The sequence below is a fragment of the Eptesicus fuscus genome, chromosome 3, assembly GCF_027574615.1.
Source record: "Eptesicus fuscus isolate TK198812 chromosome 3, DD_ASM_mEF_20220401, whole genome shotgun sequence".
NCBI classification, from domain to species: domain Eukaryota; kingdom Metazoa; phylum Chordata; class Mammalia; order Chiroptera; family Vespertilionidae; genus Eptesicus; species Eptesicus fuscus.
This window is the reverse complement of record NC_072475.1, coordinates 14,300,826-14,324,711: the sequence shown is the minus strand read 5'-3', so window position 1 is coordinate 14,324,711 and position 23,886 is coordinate 14,300,826. Positions and strand designations below refer to the sequence as shown.

General features: G+C 35.5%; 1 protein-coding gene across 1 annotated transcript in view; it reads left to right on the top strand.

Annotated features, from left to right (window-relative positions):
- NCAM2 (neural cell adhesion molecule 2) overlaps positions 1–23,886 on the top strand; it is a 196,084-nt gene that overhangs the window by 146,726 nt on the left and 25,472 nt on the right. Inside the window, exons 15-16 of the mRNA XM_054712874.1 lie at positions 3,698–3,819; positions 16,414–16,594. Of these exons, the coding sequence (XP_054568849.1) occupies positions 3,698–3,819; positions 16,414–16,594 (303 nt within the window). The remainder of the gene's footprint in view (positions 1–3,697; positions 3,820–16,413; positions 16,595–23,886) is intronic.

Genomic DNA, 23,886 nt, shown 5'->3' with positions numbered 1-23,886 from the left:
GGAGCAGGCCAAAGGGAAAAAGAGGCACTGCAATATACACAGTATATTCTCTCAGGAATTGTCCAGATCAGAAGATGTCCTACTCCTTCAGAGTCTGATTAATGAAATTGTAGTGCTCAGACTATGCTCTGTTAGGGAGGAGAAAAGTGTGTGTGACATGCCCAGTATTCTATTCTTTGGATGAAGCATGATTATTGCCTTTTTCCCAGAAATGATATAGGCCCTAAGTGTGAGAAAGATGCACCATTAAATGAATCCGTTACAATGGTGACTGCAGAAGAATAACTGTTGTAGCTTTGTTCTCATTACTAAACTCTTCTTGGGGTGTTATAAGTCAACTAAGTTTATATGAAGTTAAGAGAAATTTAAAATGGCTTGCATTTCCTTTCTGTTGAATAAGTTGTTTAATAATTGAGTGTGAATAAATAAATGTTGTTATAAAATCTATGCATAAGCCTATTATATGTGCATATTAAGACAGTCAAATTTCACCACATAAAGTATATCATCCCAATTTGTGACCAGTTCTTTCCTGTTTGTCTTAAAATTGGTTAGATGCGTTCCCCTTTTTCCATTCCCAATGGCAGTGTTGTTTTTAGTTTCTCGTTTTTTTTCACCAGCAGGACTGCAAATATATCTTGATTCATATTACTATCTCCAGATGAAAATGAGTCTAGAGTAACTGAACAAAAACTTAAAGATACCTGTCTCTGTTCTATTTGTAATCTTCAACAACACCACCCTTTACCTTCCACTTCCCACCCACACCAACCTTTGCCTGCTGCCATCCTCACACCCCTCTCTCAACTGCCACCATGCTTTATGCATCAGTAGGTTGAACTAAAGATTGCATCCTGTCTTGATTTCTCTCCTTTTGGTAATGTCCAGGGTCACTGCACATCAGCATTCGATGAAAGCTTGATCACTTACAGCTTACTAAGATCTTGGCTAACCATTCCAAGCTTTATTTTCTTCTTTATTTAGAGACACTTACTTTTACTCATTCATAGAACCCCTATATAAGTGTTTCAACCATAACACATCTCTCTCCTACTCTTTCCTTAGTCCCCCTTTCCTTTTTATTTTTTTTAATATATTTTATTGATTTTTTACAGAGAGGAAGGGAGAGGGATAGAGAGCTAGAAACATCGATGAGAGAGAAACATCGACCAGCTGCCTCCTGCACACCCCCTACCGGGGATGTGCCTGCAACCAATGTACATGCCCTTGACCGGAATCGAACCTGGGACCTTTCAGTCCACAGACCGACGCTCTATCCACCGAGCCAAACCGGTTTCGGCCCCCTTTCCTTTCTAAATGACAAAATTTCTAATCTCTTTGTGCACTTTTGTTAACTTTCAAATCTCTGCCCTAGACAGTGAGCATGTTGAGGGTAAGGATGTTGTTGTTTTATTTTTAAATAACAAATATGTATTTAAACGGTTTCTCAACATTTTTTGAAGTTTAAATGAGATAATATATACAAAGTACTTAATATGTTATAATTACTGTTATTACTTTTTATTATTATTTATATTAATATTACTTTTGTATAAACATTTTGCTGTAATTGCTAATAGAAACCATTATTTTAAAAATATATTATATTGATTTTACAGGGGAAGGGAGAGGAAGAGAGAGAGAGAGAAATACAAAAATGATGAGAGAGAATCATTGATTGGCTGCCTCCTGCATGTCCCACACTGGGGATCAAGCCAGCAACCTGGACATGTGTCCTGACCTGTAGTTGAACCATGACCTCCTGGTTCACATATTGATGTTCAACCACTGAGCCACACTGGCTGGGCAGAAACTATTATTTTAATTTCTCTCTAATACAGTTTATACTTGATTTGAACGTAGCTTTTGTTCGAAGGAAGTAGCAATTGTAATGGAGTCATAAATTTGGCATACATTTTTAAACTATATATTTTTTTATTTATTTATTTTTGTCTTTTTTTTTAATTTCTTTATTGATTAAGGTGGAACATATTTGTCCTCATCCCCCCATTCCCATCCCCCACCCCTCCCCACGGATGCCCCCACCCCCCTGTTGTCCTTAACCATTGGTTAGGCTCCTATGCATGCACACAAGTCCCTTGGTTGATCTCTCCCCCCTACCCCCACCCTCTCCTACCCTCCCTCTGAGGCCTGACAGTCTGATCGATGCCTCCTTGTTTCTGGGTCTGTTCTTGTTCATCAGTCTATGTTGTTTAAACTATATATTTTAAATATTTGTTAACACAATACAATTTCTGCTTTATAATTATTATCTCAAAATGCTATTATTAAAAGTAATAGTAGTATAAACATATTAAATAAACATACTATACAAACTGTAAATTATAAAACTCAATTAAAAATTATACAAAACCACCTGAGTAGAACCATGATTTTACAATATTTAGATTTTCCCATAATCTCTTATACGAGTCTTTTAAAAAATTGTTGCACTCATTTTTACAGAAGTTTTATTCATTTATCAAAAAAAAATGTGTTGCTGTAGACCATGTCATATCATGGTATCTGCATGCTAATTTAATTAGCTTTCATGAACAATAACTACTACAGTTCCTCGATTCACTTTGTTTCTATATGGTTGTACTATAGGAGGCTATTTTTTTACTTATTTGTGTGCCAACACACCCAATGGTCATATTACTTTAATGACCTGCTTTCTCACAGATGAACTGCACATCTGCTTCAGGTTATACACACCATATTAGATATAAAGAAGTTGCTGGGGGTGAAAAAACCTGTTTCCTAAGTTTGGAGGCATACAATCCCCTTTACTCCATTCTGCTTAGTTTGTCTGTCTGGGCATTCCTCCCAGTAAAGCAGATATGACAGGTTTCGGGAATCCGACAAACTGAAGCATGCCCTCTACTAGTTGTTTAGTATTTACACATTCATGTTCATACCCACATCCATAAGGAATAGGAGGAAACGGAGGCAGAAGAAACAAGTGCACACTCAGCAGATAATCCCGATTCCACATTGCCAAGCAGCGATGTCATTCTTCACATAAAAAACTCTTACACTTCCATGGTTTCCTGTTCATATTCAAAATACTGCAAGTGTGTGTGTTAGATGGCATCTCCATATGAAGAATGATATCATAAACAAGTATATTAATAACTCTAGAATAAGAAAAAAACATATTGAAATACAGGCCTATAGATTGGATAATACAAAAATTCTTTATTTAGAATTATATGTAACCATAAAAAATAATGCTCATGAAAGCAGTTAATTAATTGTTAAGGCATTACCTTTCCACGTAGGTATATATACTATATATTTTGATGCCTTCATATGTTTATATTAATAACTACTTAAATGTTTACAAATAAAATTTGCATGAATAAAATAAGTGGGATTATATACTGTTCATAAGAGAAATCATGTTTGCACACTTGTGCAGTACTATTCTCAGAGCATTTTGACATAAATGTAAACAATATATTTGGTTCTGAGCTTTCACAATTTGGGCATAATACCTGTAGATTTATGAATGTTGCTGTTTCTTAGATAGAAAGAGGATCCGAAGTTATATCACAACAAAGGGCAAGTAGCAAATGTTAAGTCCAGGGATATCATATATTTTGATTATAGACATTGTTTTTTTATTAAAATGCACTTTCTCTAGGTATCTGAGGTGTGTGCAAATATCAAGAATGTTGTCTTGCATATTTAGGTGAGCCAAGTCCTCCATCCATACATGGGCAGCCAAGCAGTGGGAAGAGTTTTAAACTCAGTATCACCAAACAGGATGATGGAGGGGCCCCTATTTTGGAATACATTGTGAAGTATAGAAGTGTAAGTATCCCACTTATTGTCATTTTGTACAAAGTGTTTTCAAACTACATTACATTTGTACTGAGTTCACAGTGGTATCAGGAGTGAATGTATATTCAATAGCAGTGATAAAATGGTACTCATAGGAATTTCAATGACAATTTTTTTATTGTGTAAATTCATCATTATCGACTATAAAACATTTGCTTTTTTTTGTTAAAATCTAAGAATAGACCATCAAAATAATCCCATGGCTTTCATCTTGTAGTTTTTACATATTTCTGAATTGAGACACCATTTTCCCTGTTTTTTTTTTCTGACAAGTGGCAGAATATGTTTACCCTCCATTCTGGCTGATATGAGTAACTTTAGGCTAAGCCCTCTTCCCAATTCATTATTGTAGGTAAGATTATTAGTAAATCGCACCTTAAATAAATTGCATCAATCAGAATTTAACAAAGGATGACCACACTGAACTTGAGGGAGTAAATACATTTTTAAATTTAATTAGCACAAGCTATATGAGACTTTGGACAGCTAAGAGCTACTTTGGGACTTTTATAAGTGTAAGAGGTGAAGCTGTCCCCTGATTGCCACCTGATGAAGTGGTCTGGTGGACGTTGCCTCTTTGCCTTTAGATGAAAATTATTCCAAAGGCCACTTAAAGTGGTTTCTCCTAACCATCTTGCCATAAGTACCAGTGTGTTTGTGTCTACTATGGAATATATGAAAAATGAAACATTGAAATTAAACTTTGTAAGGTGTATTTACTATTGTTTATGATTATCCTTATAATACAGTGCCAATTTCATGTATATGTTGACTGAACCTTTTTAGTGTATTATATTTTAGTAAATGGCATTTAAATAATTGTCTCTTAATAGTATTTAGATGAATTTTAGATAGTATCCCATAAATTCACAATTGTCTTGATAATATTATTGCTTCTACATTCAAACATTCAAGTTTTGAGGGGTAATGAAAAGAGGAATATGATTTTGATTAGCATCTTCAGTAGTTAATTTTAGATATCACTTTGGTCTTTGAAATTTAAGATTAATACCCTTTTCCAGGGCCCTTCTTTGCCTCAGGTTTCACGCTGGCACTAATGAACAGCTGTATACATCTTTTGGATCCTTTGGGTACTCTGCTATGGAGGCTACATGAGTCTACCCCAAAACCACAATGAAAGGCTCACTGTTCTCTCTGTGAATCGAATAGTGGTGTGCTACTCATGCCGAGTTTCTTGGCCATTCTTATTTACCCATCTGGAAACTTTTTGGAGAGAGTGAATCTTTCTCTAAGGAACACAGGCCCGAAGCAAATTTATGAACTGAACTAGGGAAACAGATCTTCCCTTCCATGCCTGTATTGCACCCGGAAGAATTTATAGTTCAAATACAGCAGGATGATAAGATTTGTAAGGGAACCTAGTAAAATCCATGGGGAACACTGAAATGCAATGACTAGTGAAAATATGTTTAACATATGCATTTTATTCATAACTTCTACCTGAAGCTAAAACTTATGCTTGACTTCTCCTTTTTAAAGAGTTAGTATTAGAAATAATACATATGATATATTGAGCTCAACCAAAGTCATTGACTTTAATTGATGGTGGCAAGTACATGTCATTTCTCATTTTATCTTTTCTTCATATCCCTTAATAGTGGCTTTTATTGATAAAGTCTGCATGTATATTTTAGGAATGCTGTGATGTTCAACGATGTTTCTATTTTCTAGTTACCCAAAAGGAAAGCTCAGAAACTAATAAGAATGTGATTCCCCATAGTGTGCATCTTTCTCTAAGTATTTGATAAACTTCAAGAGATAATGTTATAGATTTACCTCAAAAAGTCATTGATATCTTATTTTCAGAAAGCGATCAATAATTTTTATACAGATTTTATTCCTAAAATCAACATATACTGTTTATCTGTTAGGAAATATATTTGTATTTGGGGGCTTGAGGTAACAGAAAACATGTCTAGCAAGGTTTAAGTTCAGAAGATTTTCCCCCTTCATATTAAACAAATTTATGTGCTAGACAATCCAGGGCTAGAAAAACATCTTAGCAATATAATCAGGCATCCACATCATCTTCCCTTATGTTCTCTCATTCTTAGCATGTTGGCTCTTGTCTCATCTAGATTACCTTATGTTCCCAAAACCCACATTCAGCATGTGAGGTGAATGGAAAGAACAAAAGGGACAATAGCTTATTTAAGCTGAATTTGTCTTTTCTTTCAGCAATACAGTACAGGTTTTATAAAAACCGTACCCCACAGAATTAAATTATGTCTCGTTGAATAGAATTATGTCAGCTGATCACAACATAAATGAAAGGTAGTTATACTTGGGAGTTAGGTCCTATAAATAATGGAGCCTGCCACATTGTTAATGTAATTTTCTTTATTATCCTAATGACTGTCTTTGTCTGCTTGGGCTGCCATAACAAAATGCCACAGACTGGGTGGCTTAATCAACAGAAATCTATGTTCTCACAATTCTGGAGGATGAAATCCCAAGGTCAAAGTGTCTGCAGGTTTGGTTTCTCATAATGAAAATGATTGGCTGCATTTTTCAAACACAGGCATAATTCACTGATAATCAATTACTATGTTAATCCTCCCAGAGCTCCTAGGATTTTAACAGGAAACACAGTACTTTCTTTTACCTCAATTTTTAAATAAACTGTTGTTGAGATTTTTTTAAATTAATATATTTTCAAATTACAATTGACATATATTATATTAGTTTCAGATATAAACTATAGTGATTTCATATATATATGTGTATATATATAGATACATATACATATATACATATATATACACATATATACATATATATATACACATATATATATATATATATTTGCAAACTCAAAATGGATTAGATATTTAAATGTAACACCTGAAACCATAAAACTCTTAGAATAAATACAGGCAATAAACTCTTTGACATTACTCTTAGCAATATTTTCTTTTTGGATATGACTTCTCAGGCTAGGGGAATAAAAGAAAAAGTAAACAAATGGAACTATAGCAAACTACAAATTTTTTTCACAGCAAAGAAACCATCAATAACATAAAAGGACAACCTCCTGAATAGAAGATAGTCACCAATGATACATCCAATAAGGGGTTACTATTCAAAATATACAAGGAACTCACAAGTTGACACACATACACACATAAAAAAAATTAAAAATTGGCAGAGGACCTGAATAGACATTTCTCCAAAGAGGACATACAGAAGGCCAACATATATATATTAAAATATGCTCAATATCTCTTATCATCAGAGAAATGCAAATTAAAACCACAGTGAGATATCACCTCACACCTTGCAGAATGGCGATCATCAATAAATCAACAAAGAAGTGTTGGTGAGGATGTGAGAAAAGGGAACCCTCGTGTACTGTTGGTGGGAATGCAGATTGATTCAGCTACTGTGGAAAAAAAAGAGTGAAGTTTCCTCAAAAAATTAAAAATGGAACTGGGTATTTATCTGAAGAAATACAAAACACTAATTCAAAAAGATATATGCACCCCTACGTTCATTGCAGCAAGATTTACAGTAGCCAAGATGTGGAAGCAGCCCGAGTGCTCATCGATAGACAATCGGATAGAAGCCTTGGTACATATATACAGTGGAATATTAATCAGCCATAAAAAGAATGACACTTACCATTTGTGACAGCATAGATAGATCCAGTGGGTATTATGGTAAGGAAACACTGATTTAATAGTAGATGTTCACATTTTTAAAAATATATATATATTTATTGATTTTTTACAGAGAGGAAGGGAGAGAGATAGAGAGAGAGAAACATCGATGAGAGAGAAACATCAATCAGCCACTTCTTGCACACCTCCTACTGGGGATGTGCCCGCAACCAAGGTACATGCCCTTGACTGGAATCGAACCTGGGACCTTTCAGTCCGCAGGCCAATGCTCTATCCACTGAGCCAAACTGGTTAGGGCGATGTTCACACTTTTATGGCCAGGATTGTGAAAGTAATTTATCACCCACTCTGTACTGCTAAGAAGTCATTTCTCACTCTTAGAGACTTAAAATACTTTTATGATTAATCATGAAGTTATAGTTTTTCAAATTTTCACAGGAAAACAACCTTGCAGAATTTGGGTGACTTGGTGTGGATGGTGACTAGGTATCAGAATGTAAAACATTATACTCTAAACACAGTTTTGAAGTAGTAGGGGCTGAATTGAAATCTGCCTATGGATATTATTTCAGTGTGTTGGAGTAGAAGGCATACCATTAAATGATATAGTAATGATAAAGCGAATGGAATGACTATATTTGCAGGAACAGAAACTAAGCAGTCGAGGTGAGGCAGGAGAGCAGTTAAGGGGAAAATATAATTTCCACATATCACAGTTATTTTTCTAAACCATTCCCTTGTTCTTCTCCTTCATCCTGAAAACATCATGCTCTGCAGGACCAATTGGAAATGCCATAATTCAATATTATGTTATATTTATGATTTTGGGAAAATTAACTTTTCCACATTTTCTTTTTCAATGTATTATTTCTTTACATTGAAAAATTACATGTTCTAGAAGATTTGTTGGCTAAACATTTATAGAGGCTTTAGCCTTGATATTTGCATTTGTTAAAAAACTAACTACTATTTCCAAATGATTCTGAACCATCTGATCTCTTTGTATGACTCGAAGACACTTTATCTATTAGGTTATCAAAATGCATGAATTCCACAGTGGAGTAAAGTACAGCTGAATAATTAAAAAAGGTTTTTAGCCATCTGTAATATATTTTTAATTGGATATGAACCAATAGAAGAAAGAAAATAGATAAGAAAACACCTTTATGGCCCTGCCTGAGTAGCTCAGTGGTTGAACATCGACCTGTGAACCAGGAGGTCATAGTTCAAGTCAGGGTTCATGTTTGGGTTGCAGGCTTGATCCCTAGTGTAGGGTGAGCAGGAGGCAGCTGATCAATGATTCTGTCTCGTCATTGATGTTTCTATCTCTCCCTCTCCCTTCCTCTCTGAAATCAATACAATTTTTAAATAAGAAAACACTTTTATGATTTTCATTTTATTTTTTTTTACCATACCTGTGCACTACACTTTATGTTTTATAATCTAAGAATAACAAAATTAAAACAATATATTCCTTACTATGAGTGTTGATTTCTAGGAGACACTGAATTAAACTATTTAAACCTGTATTTTACTGGGACAGGGCAAGATTAATAATATCCTAATGTTGAGAATGTATAACTTTCTGGAGATTATGAACATGGAAACACATTCTGTTATCCTGTAGTAGAAAAAGCACACAATGTTTAGTACCCATTAAGGAGACAGAATTTATTAGAACAGAACTGGAGTAATATAAAAGCAGAATTAGATGTCTCTCTAGAACCTTTGTAAAAATTATTGTCTCTAACAGTAAGTTGGTAAGACTAAACCATATATGTGGAGAATAAAGACAAGCTTATTACTATCATAATGAGTATGGGAAAATAAGGTATTTTATGTGCAGAAATTTTACATCCACTTTGTATTATAGTGTCAGTATAACTCTACGTAATTTAGTAAATAGTTTTCAACATGCTCCCATAAGTTTTTCATTGTTTTCTTTCTAATTTGATGATAGGTATGGGATCATAGCTATGGCTTAGTGTTGACACATTAGGTAAGTTTCCTGAGCTAAGAAAGGCTGAAAGAAAATTGGAAACTTAAAATCAATTGTGAGGACTGTACTTTAGGGACTATCAACACAGTGGTAGCGTATGATTCCACATCTTAATTGACCTTCTTAAGCTATTGGGAGTCGGAGTGTTTGTACTCAATGACCATGAGAAAAGAAGAGGTAACTGAAGAGAGTATTAAAATAACGGATAAGTAAACTTGAGTTTTTATTGCTGAAAGAAGTTATTTTCTAACAGTGATTAGATGTGTACATTGAACTTTATTTAAAGCCATCAGATTAAGTTTCAAAATATTTCAAACACTGAATAGCAAGGGACATTAAAGAATCCTAAGCATTTTGGTAATTTATCTTTGCTTCAAGTGAAGAAGATGAATTTTATTTACCCTATCAAATAAATTATTTGTTTTTTGAACAAATAATTGATTAATGAATCAATGAATAAATAAATTAGTCTATGTTGTACAATTATAAATAGTATTAACCAGATTTATAAATATGATAAATGGTGAACCCAAGGGGAGAAACTTGCACTTTGTAAATTGGTATGGGCTATGAGAACATAGAAGATTATGAATAGGAAAAATTAGATTTTTTTTTCCCTAATGAAGTATGTGGGTGGTAGAGACTAGCAAAAGATTTATAATTTTTTACATGGAATCAAGGCAATTTGAATCAGTTATGACCATAGGAAGAAGAGTATTAAATTTGAAGCTACTAAAAACCTCCAAACCTTACATCTTGCCAAATCACAGTGGAGAGAGAGAGAGTGTGTGTGTGTGTGTGTGTGTGTGTATGTGTGTTACTGCATCATTTTTCTTGTATTCAGAGTAGCACACAGAACTTTTGAGAATTCTGGGGCCTTCTATAAGGTCACACCAGTAGTGAATAGCTGAGCCATGCTACCAGGAAATCCAGGAACCAGGAACCCTCTTACATGGAAACAAAATCCTTAAATCATAGCACAGGAGAGTCCCATGAACTTTACCATTCATCTAGTAGTATGAGCTCACCTCCTCTGTTATTCTCTCTTTTAATAATGATTCCCTTGTCATTTAAAATGATGTTGACCATTTATCCCATAAGGCTTTGGGAAAAAAAAGTTAGTGGAATAAAAGCAAGTAAGAAGCCCTCTATAAATAATACCAAGACCCTTTCCACTTGTCCTCTGCTCTCTTCCTATTCTGATGATAACAAAGTTTTTCCTATATGCTGACATTTTGTTTTCAGAAAATAATTATTGAGTGCCCTTGATTGTCAGATGGCCCCACTATCTATTTTCCGACAAAGTGGATTGCTTAAGATAAGCTGTATCAAAGCCAGGTGACCATTTTTCTTTCAGTAGCTGCCCTTCAACATTTAATTGGCTTATTAATAATAGCCTTATTCAGCAAATCATCTCATTAAGATACCTAGGGGAGCATTTTGCAACTAGATTGTCTTGAATTGTTCCCTAGGCATTTAAATTCTGTAAATTAGGCACTCTACAAATGGCATAATTGAGATTTTGATGCCTAAGGGAGTATTTGGTAACACCCACTTTAATTTTTTTCCTATTCCCTAGGAACAGCAATTAGGGGATTAAAAAGCCTCTGTGTCTAATGTTAAATGGGAAATAACATTGATTTAAATTGGGGAAAATATTAGAACTTTCTCTGGTTTCTTACACCATCAGTTCAAGCTATCTAAAATGATGAAGGGCTTTTAATGTATCATGCTGTGAGCTTCAACGATTAAGAGTTAAATGATGGGTAATTCAGAAGATATTTTCTACATGTCTTGTGCTTATCAGGAAGTTTCACCTCAAATGATCAGTTCTCGCCCGGCGTGGCTCAGTGGTTGAGCATTAACCTATGGACCAGAGGTCACGGTTCCATTACTGGTTAGGTCACATGCCCGGGTTGTGGGCTCAATTGCTAGTGTGAAGCATGCAGGAGGCAGCCAATCAATGATTCTCTCTCACCATTGATGTTTCCATCTCTCTCTTCCTCTCTGAAATATATATAAATATATATATATAAAGATCAGTTCTCAGAAACATTACTTATGGAGGATTACCAAAAGGAGAGGCGGCCTATCTATCCCTCTGAAGAATAAATCCTCTCCTAGGGTAACACAGATCTCAGCTGTGGCTTATATTTTTTTCACTCTTTCACCCACATCTCCCCTCAGATTCAAAGCAAAACTCAACTCTGAACTTCCACAGAAATATTTGCTCTCACCCAGAACTGCAGAGTGACATAGAGCTTATTGAATTATGGGGAAGTGGGACAGTCTGAAGTGGCAGCTCTCCACTTCTTTTCTGTAGCCCTTGTCCTTATTGAACCCTTCATTCTTCCTGCTCCTCATCCCCCATTCCTGTATCTATGTATACATAATATATAACATCCTACCTAATAATAGAGAAATATGCAAATTGACCATACCTCTGACACACCCACAAGCCACGCCCACCATCCCATCAGAGTGAGCATGCAAATTAACCCAAACCAAGATGGCTACAGCCACAGAGAGCAAGGTTTCCTAGGTAACAGAGGAAGCCAAGCTTTCTGCCTGCCCTTGCCAGGCCTAAGCCTCCACTCAAGCTACAAAGTTTCAATTATAGAAGGTAAACAAATTCAAACAGAAATGGTGGCAGAACGGAGCTTGAGAGAGCAGGCCAGGGTTGCCGCTGGCAACAGAGGAAGCAAAGCTTTCCACACACCCTGGCCAGGCCCACCCGCTTAAGGCAACAAAGTTTCAATTATAACCCCAACACAAATGGCTGCCGGCCTCAGAGGGAGCCCCAGGCTTGGCTCCGCTCCAGGCTATAAAGTTTCAATTGTAGAAGGAAAATAAATTCCAGATACCAGGGCCTCCGCTTGGGTCTCCAGGGGGTGTGGCTGGCCTAAAAACCACCACAGGCCCCTCGCTCAGGCCGCCCCATGCCCCAAGGGAACTCCCACCTGATCCGGGACACCCTTCAGGGCAAACCAGCTGGCCCTCACCCCTGTAACAGGCCTCTATCCTATCTAATAAAAGAGTAATATGCAGATTGATCATCACTGCAACACACAAGATAGCTGCCCCCATGTGGTCAAAGATCCTGCCCCCATGTGGACACAAGATGGCCACCACAAGATGGCCAGCAGGAGAGGGCAGTTGGGAGGCACCCGGCCTGCAAGGGAGGGCAGTTGAGAAAGACCAGGCCTGCAAGGGAGGGAAGTTGGAGGTGATCAACCCTGCAGGAGAAGGCAGTTAGGGGTGACCAGGCTGGCAGAGGAGGGAAGTTGGGGGCAAACAGGCTGGCAGCAGAGTGGTTAGGGGTGATCAGGCTGCCAGGCAGAAGCAGTTAGGGGCAATCAGGAAGGCAGGCAGGCAAGCAATTGGGAGCTAGCAGTCCTGGATTGTGAGAGGGATGTCCGACTGCCCGTTTAGGCCCGATCCCCCCGGGGGGATCGGGCCTAAACGGGCAGTCGGACATCCCTTGAGGGTTCCCATATTGGCGAGGGTACAGGCTGGGCTGAGGGACAACCCCCCTCCGTGCACGAATTTCATGCACCGGGTCTCTAGTATCAAATAATTGCATGCTATATGTATTTTTGTGTTTATTTATATGTTATACTAGAGGCCTGGTGCATGAAATTCATGCACATGGAGGGGGTGTCCCTCAGCCCAGCTTGTACCCTCTCCAATCTGGGACCCTTTGAGGGATGTCCAACTGCCCGTTTAGGCCCGATCCCAATAGGATCGGGCCTAAACAGGCAGCCAGGCATCCCTCTCACAATCCAGGACTGCTGGCCCCCATCTGCTCGCTTGCCTGCCTTTCTGATTGCCCCTAACTGCTTCTGCCTGCCAGCCTGATCACCCCCTAACCACTCCCCTGCCAGCCTGATTGATACCTAACTGCTCCCCTGCCAGCCTGATTGCCCCTATCTGCCCTCCCCTGCAGGCCTGGGTGCCCCCCAACTGCCCTTCCCTGCAGGCCTGATTGCCCCAACTTCCTCCTCTGCCAGCCTGGTCTCCTCCAACTGCCCTCCCTTGATGGCCTGGTTCCTCCCAACTGCCCTCCCTTGCTTGCCTGATCACCCCCAACTGACCTCCCTTGCAGGCCTGATCCCTCCCAACAGCCCTCCCCTGCTGGCCATCTTGTGGTGGCCATCTTTTACCACATGGGGGCAGCCATCTTGTGTGTTGGAGTGACAGTCAATTTGCATAGTACTCTTTTATTATATAGGATATTCTTATGTCTATATAATATATTATTTAGTCTATTATCTAAAATTTTTGGATGGAAGATTTTTTAAGCTTTAGTTTTTGGTCAATAGCTATGAAAATTTTTTAACATTTACTTTAAAAAGGTGATACAGTGTTGGTTTTTACATCTCCCAGGGGCTGTGCATCCTTCTGAGATTTTCTAGCATTGTGCTTATTCTTGGATCTAACCCTCTGGGAAGGACTCTCATCTTCTTTTCATTAATTAGCTTAGGACGAATGAAAAGAAGAACAGCACTGAACATGGAGTTTATTCTGCTAAGCATATAAGCCAGTCAGAGAAAGACAAATACCATATGATCTCACTTATATGTGGAATCTAATGAGCAAAATAAACTGACGAACGAAATAAAACCAGAGGCAGAGATACGGAGGTCAGAGGGAAGGGGTGTGGGAGGGTCTGGATAAAAGAAGGTGAAAAGATTAGACAAAAGACATGAATAGCCCATGGACACAGACAACAGTGTGGTGAAGGCCAGGGGAGGAAGCCATGGGTCTGGGTGAAGATGGGAAAGGGGGGAAAAAGGGGGAAATCTGTAACAGTGTCAACAACAACAAAATAATAGCGCTGGAGTTTATTTCTAATAAGGGTGACATCTCTTCCTTCTATGGAGACATTCCTGGCTCTTGCACTCTATCAGCCTTTTTGTCACATGCTTCCAAAGTACCCTCTGTCTTTTCAAAGAACTTATTTTTTTCTGTTCTGGTTTATAAACTCCAAGATGAGGGCATTGCACATGTCTTATTCACTATTGTGTTCAGAGGTCTAGAACAGCCTCATACTCTCTAGGGGCTGAAAGAATGATTGATGAAGAAAGGGGATAGTGGGGAAATGGTGGCTGTTTGGTATAGTTGTCCAAGGCATTTCAAAAGCACACCTAGGTTCCTTTCTTAACTTTACTAATCATTTCATGACTTAGGCACATTAAAATTTCTGGCCCAAATTGTTTCAGTTTTCTAATAGATTTTTCAGGAACAGCCCATGGACACAGACAACAGTGTGCTGAAGGCCAGGGGATCGGGCCTCATAACACCTTATTGGACAATGTCCAGACTAACAAATTCATATGTTTGTAAGTTTCAGAAAGCAAGGGATATGCCTCCTGTTAATAGGATAACTTTAAGTACTCATCTGAAACCCATGGCTTCATTGGGAGTGTTAAAATCTTCAGGTTTAGAAAAAATAACAAAAACAAGTCCAAAGACTTGCCTTTATAATAAAAGTGCATGTAATGAAAAATCGTTAGTTAGGAAAAAAAATAATAGTACGGTATCAAAACTACAATGTATGCTCATCTTCTTTTGAAGGACACTTTATGTTGATAGTACCACCAATTTAATGCAATCATGAATCGTACCTCCAGAATTTTATTTTAAACAATAACTTTTCTATTTTAAACATAAATGCAAAAACACCATTATGTCTTATAGTCCAAAAACATTGTAAAATATTAGCTCCACATAAAGTAATGCTTAGCTTAGCTCTAAGGTTAAAAAGATTGAACTATCTATCTATCTCTATGACCAGGCTACAATTTATCTATAATTAGCCCTCTGGGAAATTGAGATTTGCAATTGCAGTGAAAAATTATTAGATACATGACTCCATAGAGAATACTATTTCATTTCCATATAGTTATTATGGAAATAGTTTTTCCTTAAAAATAGCTGTCATTTATTAAGTAATTAGGAAACCTAAGGTCTCGGAATACACAATTTAATCGCTTTTTCTCATTGCTCCCTCATGCAAGCCCACAGGGCAACTGCAATCATCGTGTCTGTAATAGAGAAAGGGAAACAGGGCAGAGAGGTTGAGGAAGTTGCCTGGGGTTTGGGATGGGAATGGGGGAATGAGGACAAATATGTGATACCTTAATCAATAAAGAAATTTTAAAAAAATAAATGGTTAATAGCATGGCTGAATGTTCACACTATTTAAGATAGTTTCATTCATAAAAATACTTTTCTATGTTAACTGCAGTATTATTTTAGTAAAATGTAATTCAAATGTTATATAGTTTAAAACATTTATTTTAGAAAAGAGATAGGATTTAAGTGTAGCATTCAAGAATGAGATAACATTTTTTTTATTTTTATGCTAATAACCTCTTTAAAGATAATAATTTTCTTACATGTTGTTTCATTATAAATCTAAAATATTATAGTAATAAAAATGCTTGTGGTAATTTAAATCTATAAAAAATGCTCAAACTTAATTTCCAAGACATTTTATCACCACCACCACCCCCCCCACACACACACACACAAAGTAAACAATAGTCTCTGGCAATTACTTTAATGGATATATTAGGCTCTTTCTATATATCATATTTCATTTTTATGGTTCACATGATTATTAATAATAAACAAAGTGGACAAATAGCAAACTGATAAATGTGATATTTTTTAAAAAATCTTAATGGAAGTAAACTATCATTTGCTAATTATGAAATCGTCAGTATTTGGCTGATATATAAACTTAACATTTTTATAGAAAAGTCTTACAAATTACTTCATTGATTATAGCAACTTCATTTATCACTGTGGATGAGAAAATTTATTTTCTTGATATTAATAAAACCACAAGATAACTTTTTAAAATTCTCAATGTTAGTGTATGGTTATTTACAAAACCAATTTTTATTGCCTTTACAGAAAGATAAAGAAGACCAGTGGCTGGAGAAAAAAGTGCAGGGAAATAAAGACCACATTATTTTGGAGCACCTTCAGTGGACAATGGGGTATGAGGTTCAAATTACAGCTGCGAACAGATTGGGATATTCTGAACCGACAGTCTATGAGTTCAGCATGCCGCCAAAGCCCAACATTATTAAAGGTAAGCAAAACTACCTGCTTTCTCAGGCTGAAAATCAACATGATATCATCTTTACAATCCCTCTGGGTTGATTCTTATTCTTGGAAACACAATTTTATAAAAAGTACAAATTGTAAGTTCCAATAACGATCAGTGTGACATGTCTTACTCAAGATTTCTCAATCACTCTTGCTATGGTGATTTGGTTAATTTATAAATATATTTTGGTAACTTTGATGGTTCACGTGGTGGAGGAAGAATGAGCAGAGAAAGGGCAAGGATGGGAGGTCAAGGTGACTGTTGCATATGACAGGAAACATTTCTGCTGAGATCAGAAACGTTGCAAAGGAGACAACTTCCCTGTCAAACACGTGGAGCCTAGTCCTCCACTTCTGGGAAGATGTGGCCAAAAGTAATGACCACCTCTTCCATGCCTGGCCACGCAGGTTGGTTTTGGGACATAAACTCAGTTACACAGTGAAGCAGGAACACCCGCAGACATAGTCCCAGAAAGAAATGTGGCTCGTGTTTCAAGGAGACGCACAACATGGCAGAACCCTGTGCACAGCACACTGGCGGGTTCTACCTCTGTTAGGTAGCATTACACCCCGTGCCAGTGCTGTGATCAAAATCCATGGCAGGGATATGAAAATATTTCTCAGATATATGAGAGATAAAGATGCAAGATTTTTTTTAATCTTGATTTGTGGACATGTTTAACTGTTAGTGAGTTGTCATATTGGATGTATTTTAACACGTATTGCTCCTATAAATATCATATTTAATATTTACTGGTAATTTTCATACATATGTATAAATATATGCATTATTTATATATACATAGACAGAGAGCTGGGAGCAATATATTCATAGGCATGGCTTGATTAAGTCATATCATAATAGAGTATCAGTATTGTTACATAACACTTTTGAGACTGGAAAAAAATAAAATGTGTCAGTTCAGTTATGCTACTTAACCCTCTTATAATTTCAAATTGATATTAATCTCATTACTATGAGTTTGTGATGTACTTCAGCTTTGTAAAGCTGAGAGCAGCTTTATATAATTAATCTTTCTATTAAAATGCAATTACTATTAGTTACATGACTTAAAAATAATTGATATTATGACTTTGTATTATTAGTATTAATAAGTGCTTCCTATTATAATTTGAAATTAGAATGCTGGGAACATCAGAAATTGTATGAGTATCTCATATTGTAATGGCATTTTTAAAAGTACTTGTGCATTTATTATCTCATTTTAATCTGAGTTTAACAATGAAGAATTATCCTTATTTTACCAAAATAATTTTGAGAAGTTAAAGGATCTGTTCAAAGTCAGAGCTACTTTAAGTCATATGATAAATCTAATGCCCTTATAAATGGTTCACCTAAATAAGAATAATGGTTGAATGTACTATCAAGGTCATTGCCCCTGTGAGTTTGAAACATCAATAACGGCCTCTAAAATTATAATTTATTATGTTGCTTGTAATTGTCCTCTATGCAGATATCAAGAATCTGATATAAATGTGATTCTTAATGTGAGTCAGCAAAGGGAGATTGAAAGAATATACTCCATCCTCCTAAATCTTTAATGTAGATCATATGTTTAAAGGAAATAATTATTTTTATCAGGGTAAATATTAATGTTTTATGATGGAGAAGTCAACATTTTATAACATTTTATAGATAAAACACAAACTGTAAAATTACCAATTTCAGGGAGGTTACTTTATGTTATACTCCCAGAGACCCTACTATGTTTATAAAAATAGTTAATTAACATTAACATTAAGTATAGACAAAATAAAGGCACAAAAATAGGTAAGGTATTCTATGATACATTTACTATAAAAGCACTTTTATGTGTTTGTTTCAATTTCAAAGAATCATCTTGTGGGCAGTCCCAACAAGGAAAATAGACAGAATTCTGGTTTATAGTTTCAGTTTTGCTCTTGTCACTTAACTTCCTTGATATGCATTTTCTCATATTTAAGCTAGTTTTTTTCTGGTTCTGCAATGTTAAGATTCATTGATTCATTCATTCATTCCAATTATTTACTGGAGTCTTGCTTTGTAACAAGTACTGAGATGAGTATGGAAGAATAATCTGTGAATACAGAACTGACCCCTGCCTACAAAGGCTTTACAATCTAGTAGGGAAGATAGAAATTAAACAAAATTTAGAATATCCACCAAGTATAGCTAAGAGCTGTGCTTGTGCAGTGTGATGCCTTGAGGGGGTTTGACCAGGGCATCTAACATATGCAGATAGGGTGGGGGTGAGGGAAAGGTACCCTTAGAAAATGACTTTCCAAAAAAATCTTGTAGAGAATAAAGCTTCCAGGAAAAGTGTCTTATATGGAAGAAATCTTCAAGAGAAGGAAGAAATTGATCTGCTTTAGAAACTAGAAAAAGCATGGCAGGAGGAGAACCTGGAGGTGTGCAAATAAAGATAAGGATAGAGGAGAACCTGCAACCCAGGAAATCCAAGGTTTTCTATAAAAATATAAATTATTTTAAAACAAATCTGAAAACCAGTAAGAAATCACAGGTATTATAATAAAATAATTAAATTTGTTACTTGACTGAAATGCTTAGTGATAGATATTATCCTAAAAATGTTTAAAGTTAGAATAGTTTTAAAGAAAGAATTTATCCTTATTGTATTTACATAAACATGATAGTCCCATTCATTTTATTGAAATGTATGTCAGATTGGAACTGCACACTTAGAGTAGGATTGCCAAATATTGTAGTAAATAAACTAAGTAGAAAAACATACAGAAGGAAAAGAGAAATTGACTAATTTTCTTTTTCTTTTTAAATTTAATGTCATAAGATAGTTCAGTTGCTCATTTTAATTCAATATTCAAGTAACTTTTACAGGGTTTGTCCAATGTATAACTGATTATTAAATAATGTAAACTTATTTACTAAAGAATGTTGGAGAAAGAATTAAATTCATTTTTATCTGCAAAATAAAAAAAGGAATTAATTGAAATAGGAAAGTATATGAATAGATAGGCATTATAAACAGATTAATCTTGCTCATCTGGGTAAAAGCAATATATGGGTGAACAGCTTGAAAAATAAAAGTAGAAAAATAAAAGTAATAGGAGTAGAAAAATAAAACAAGGGATAAATCCCAGACACATTGTAGGTGTAGACTAACCTTGCTTGTGCCACAAATCAGATTCAGCAGGTACTGCTGATTTCTTAGTGTCTTGCTTGGGCAATTGGGCCATAATTGGCATCATTTCTGAGGACAAAGTATTTTGGATTTGGAGAATGAAGATTAACATCAAATCAGCTTGGCATTCCTTAAGTTTTCACTGTCACGTAGTAGTTAGCTCTGTGTGTATGGAGATGAAAAGATCCATGCTTTGGAAACTTATACTACAATGCTGTCAACTTTCCCAGGGGAATGGTATTTGAAGCCTGGGTGAGGTTAAAACCAAGCACAGTAATGCCCATGAAAAGGAATTGGTGTCTGCGATACTCATGGATGTTTCCCCTGGCATCTAGAACGGTGACTGGCACAGCATATATGTTCGAGGAGTGCCTCTTGAGATTCTGAAGTACAGAGGGTTAAGAACTGCATCCTCAGAAACCGTAATATTATACAGGAAGAGTTAACGACAGGACCACCCCTCCCATCAGACTAAGATAGAATTCCTGCAGTGACACAAGACTAGTATCCTGGAAGTTAACCTAGAGTCATATTTCAAGAAGAAAAGATATAAATCACATTTGACAATTCAAATTTCACTGAGAGGTCAATTCAAGTTAATCAATAAATTATGAATTGTCCTTATCACATCCAGCTTTGCTGAAGTCGTTGGGAGAGAAATTAAGGAGGAATAATTCAGGATTGTGTGTGAGGTTAGAACATGGAGACGCCATGTGTAATTAGTGCTTTCCAGAAGTGTTGCTATGAAGATGAGCAGGGAAAATAACAACAGTCGTGTTATAAGAACTTTTACGATGAAAAAAACAAAACTTGAGTATGTCTCACAGCTGAGAAACAGATAATGTCGTCCAGAAGTCAGACACGCAGATGTACAGACAAAGATATCTGAAAAGGTAGGAACTAGAATTCATCCCCTCTCAATTATGCAGCTGACACAAGCCAGAGCAGCTTAATGGAAATTGGGGGGAAATAAAATACTTATTTTTTCTATAAAAATGTCTCAAAATAATGTCTAATTTGCCATGACTGAATCCACTACTGCTAAGGGCTCATGGAAAGCCTTATCAGAGACAATGTCCTTACAGTGCAAGAATTGTTTGATTTTGCTCTAGAAGATTTCCTGGAGCAACGTTAAAGTTTGTGATGCATTACGGTGAATTTGGGAGTCTTTACACCCAAAATATTCTAGAGAGTTAAGATTATGTATTGGCAAAATAAGGAAAAAGTATCTTTTTATACTTTCATATAATTATTCTTGTACTATATATGATTTCTTATATTATTTTAAGTAAATATGCTAAATATATACCCATATATAAAATAAGTTATCTGTAATAAACTAGCAGGTCTTGAGCCTTTTTATTTAATTTTACACAATATGGAGTTCATAAGTTAACTTAGTTTTTTTCTGTTTTGTTTACTTCTATTGTTTTGTTTTGATTATATAGCATGCATTGTAGACTGTCCAAATGAAGATGGGAGGTGGACGGGGGGGGGGATGCGTGGAAAAGGTGAAGGGATTAAGGAGTACAAATTGGTTGTTACAGAATAGTCACAAGATGTAAAGTACAGCAGAGGGAATCCTATCTAATAAAGAGGGAATATGCTAATTGACACTGTCCCAAAGATGGTGGCACCCACAGCCAATAAGGAGAGATATGCTAATTGACTGCCACACCCTCAAAGATGGTGGCACACACAGCCACAGATGGCGGTGCCCAGTCCCCTCAGCACTGCCAGCGGGGGGGCAGGCACACGGCAAGACCTCCAGAGCCCCCAGTCCCCTCAGCGCCCCCGATGCCCAGAGTCAGTCTGAGGAACAGAAAAGCCTCAGATGGCAGCTGCCCAGCTGCCCAGGGCCACCCGAGGCTCAGATAACCATGGCTGGCCAAGGATTGTGCTGCCGGGAGTGGCAACAGCAGAGGTGTGATGGGGCATCCACTTCCTCTGATTGCTGGGTCGCTTCCAACTCTTGAGGGCTCCCGGACTGTAAGAGGGGGCAGGCCAGGCTGAGGGACCCCCCTCCAGTGCAGGAATTTTCATGCACCGGGCCTCTAGTATAGTCAATAATATTCTTAGACCAATGTATGATGCCATATGGGTGCAAGATTTATTAGGATGGTCACTTAGTAAGTAATATGTCTATTAATGGGATATATACCTAAAACTAATATAATAGTGTATATAAACTGTAATTGAAAAATAAAAATTATTTAAAACTTTACTTATATGCATTCAGATGTATTTAACTTTTTGTAAAGCAATAGACTAAATCTGGAGTACATTTATTTCTTGGTCTGAAGAACTATTTTTTGAAAATATGTTAATCTTACCTTCATATAGTCTATTGATAATAATGACATATTAGTGCATGATTCTGATTTTAAAAGTATTTTGTAATTAACAATATTTTCTCACTTTTACTATTTAAAGTTGTGTTTATTTTGAAAGATATGTTTCTTGATTTATGTAGAGAGTATGCAAATTCACAGTTATGTTCCCTTTTGAAATATTCAAGCATAATTCCACCTCATTTTAATTTAAAAATATGAGAATATTGGATAATTGTGACAAATTGATTCTTATAAAAATGATTACAAAACTAGATTATAAAAATGATTTAGAACTAAAGTCTGGTAAAATGGCATTTATTGATTTGTTATGTAATTTTGATGACTGAAAATACTGCCTCTTGGTGGCTTGAATATACCCTGCTTTAAAATATCCTTGGAAATAAATTTATTTTGAAACCATTTTTATAATTTATTTTTACTTATACACATTTTATCATTTCTTTTGACCTAAACAATATTTAATTTTATTTGTTTTAACCAAATAATATTAGTATCATTTAATAATCACTTACTTTATCTTCGCTTGTAGCTATGATTGAAGAAATGTCTAATTTTAACATTGAGTATCAATATAAAATTTGATGACAAATAACTTCATTCATTCATTCTTAAGATCCAATGGTAAAATGATTCTATCATGTGAAATCAAGCATGAGAGTTTTTCTGTTTAACAAACTTACAAGTAAATTATATACATCATCACCAATAAATAAATTGCTAAAATTTTTCAATTAATTTGTATTTATTTTCTGGGCTTTTTGACCATACTTCTAATGACTGTAAATTATTTTGATGATATTCACTCTAGTTCCATACACATCTAGTATACACTTTCATCTCTGAATTACTCAACATGAACAAGAAAACACAATATTCAAGTGCATGGCAAATACCAAAATGTTTTCTTACAGTTAAATCTATTATTACAATATAAATTAGAGAAATTTCAATACAGTGATGGAATTGAATTCAATTATTTTGGAAAAACATCATTTTAACTATAATGAAATCTCAGTCAATTCTAAATATAAGTTCTAAATGCAAAATAATATTTTTTTTTGTTTAGCACATAATGAAAAAGTAAGTCTATAAATTATTTTGATGATCTTTGGTTCTTAAAATTATTTTTCATGAAGTAAAGTGACATATGTCTAAAGTGTACCTGTGGTCAGTTGAATTAATGCTTCTTGATTCTATTCTTCCTGCAAATTGTCATTGTGTGAATATGTAAATTTTACTTATTTCTTGGTAGTTTATTTATTATTAATAATATTACTTTTGTTGCATGAATGACTTATAATAAATTATAATAGCAAAACATTATCTTTAAACATTGCAGAATATGATAAGCTTATATTAAAATAGCTGTTCGAATTTGCCAGGAGCACAGTGGAGTGATTGGTGATTTTTCTCCCATAAATCATATATTCATTATAGAATAATTAAGATGTTCACATTTAAACAATTAATGATAGAACCAATATCTAAGTTATATGAAATAAACATTATTAATATTGACCCTCAGCTATGTTTTTAATATATGGCAACTATTTAGAAATGTTCTATACAACATTTTTACTATTTTTTGTCTTGTATCAAAATAATTGGCAATGGCATTGTGGAAATCTTGCATTAATTATTTTCTCTTTTTTTCTTTCCTACTGTCACTTTTTTTCTTTTCCTTTATTTTCATGTTTTTAACTCTACTCTTTTTCCCTTAATTATTTTATTCTCATTCTATTTTCAAAAAATTATTTCAT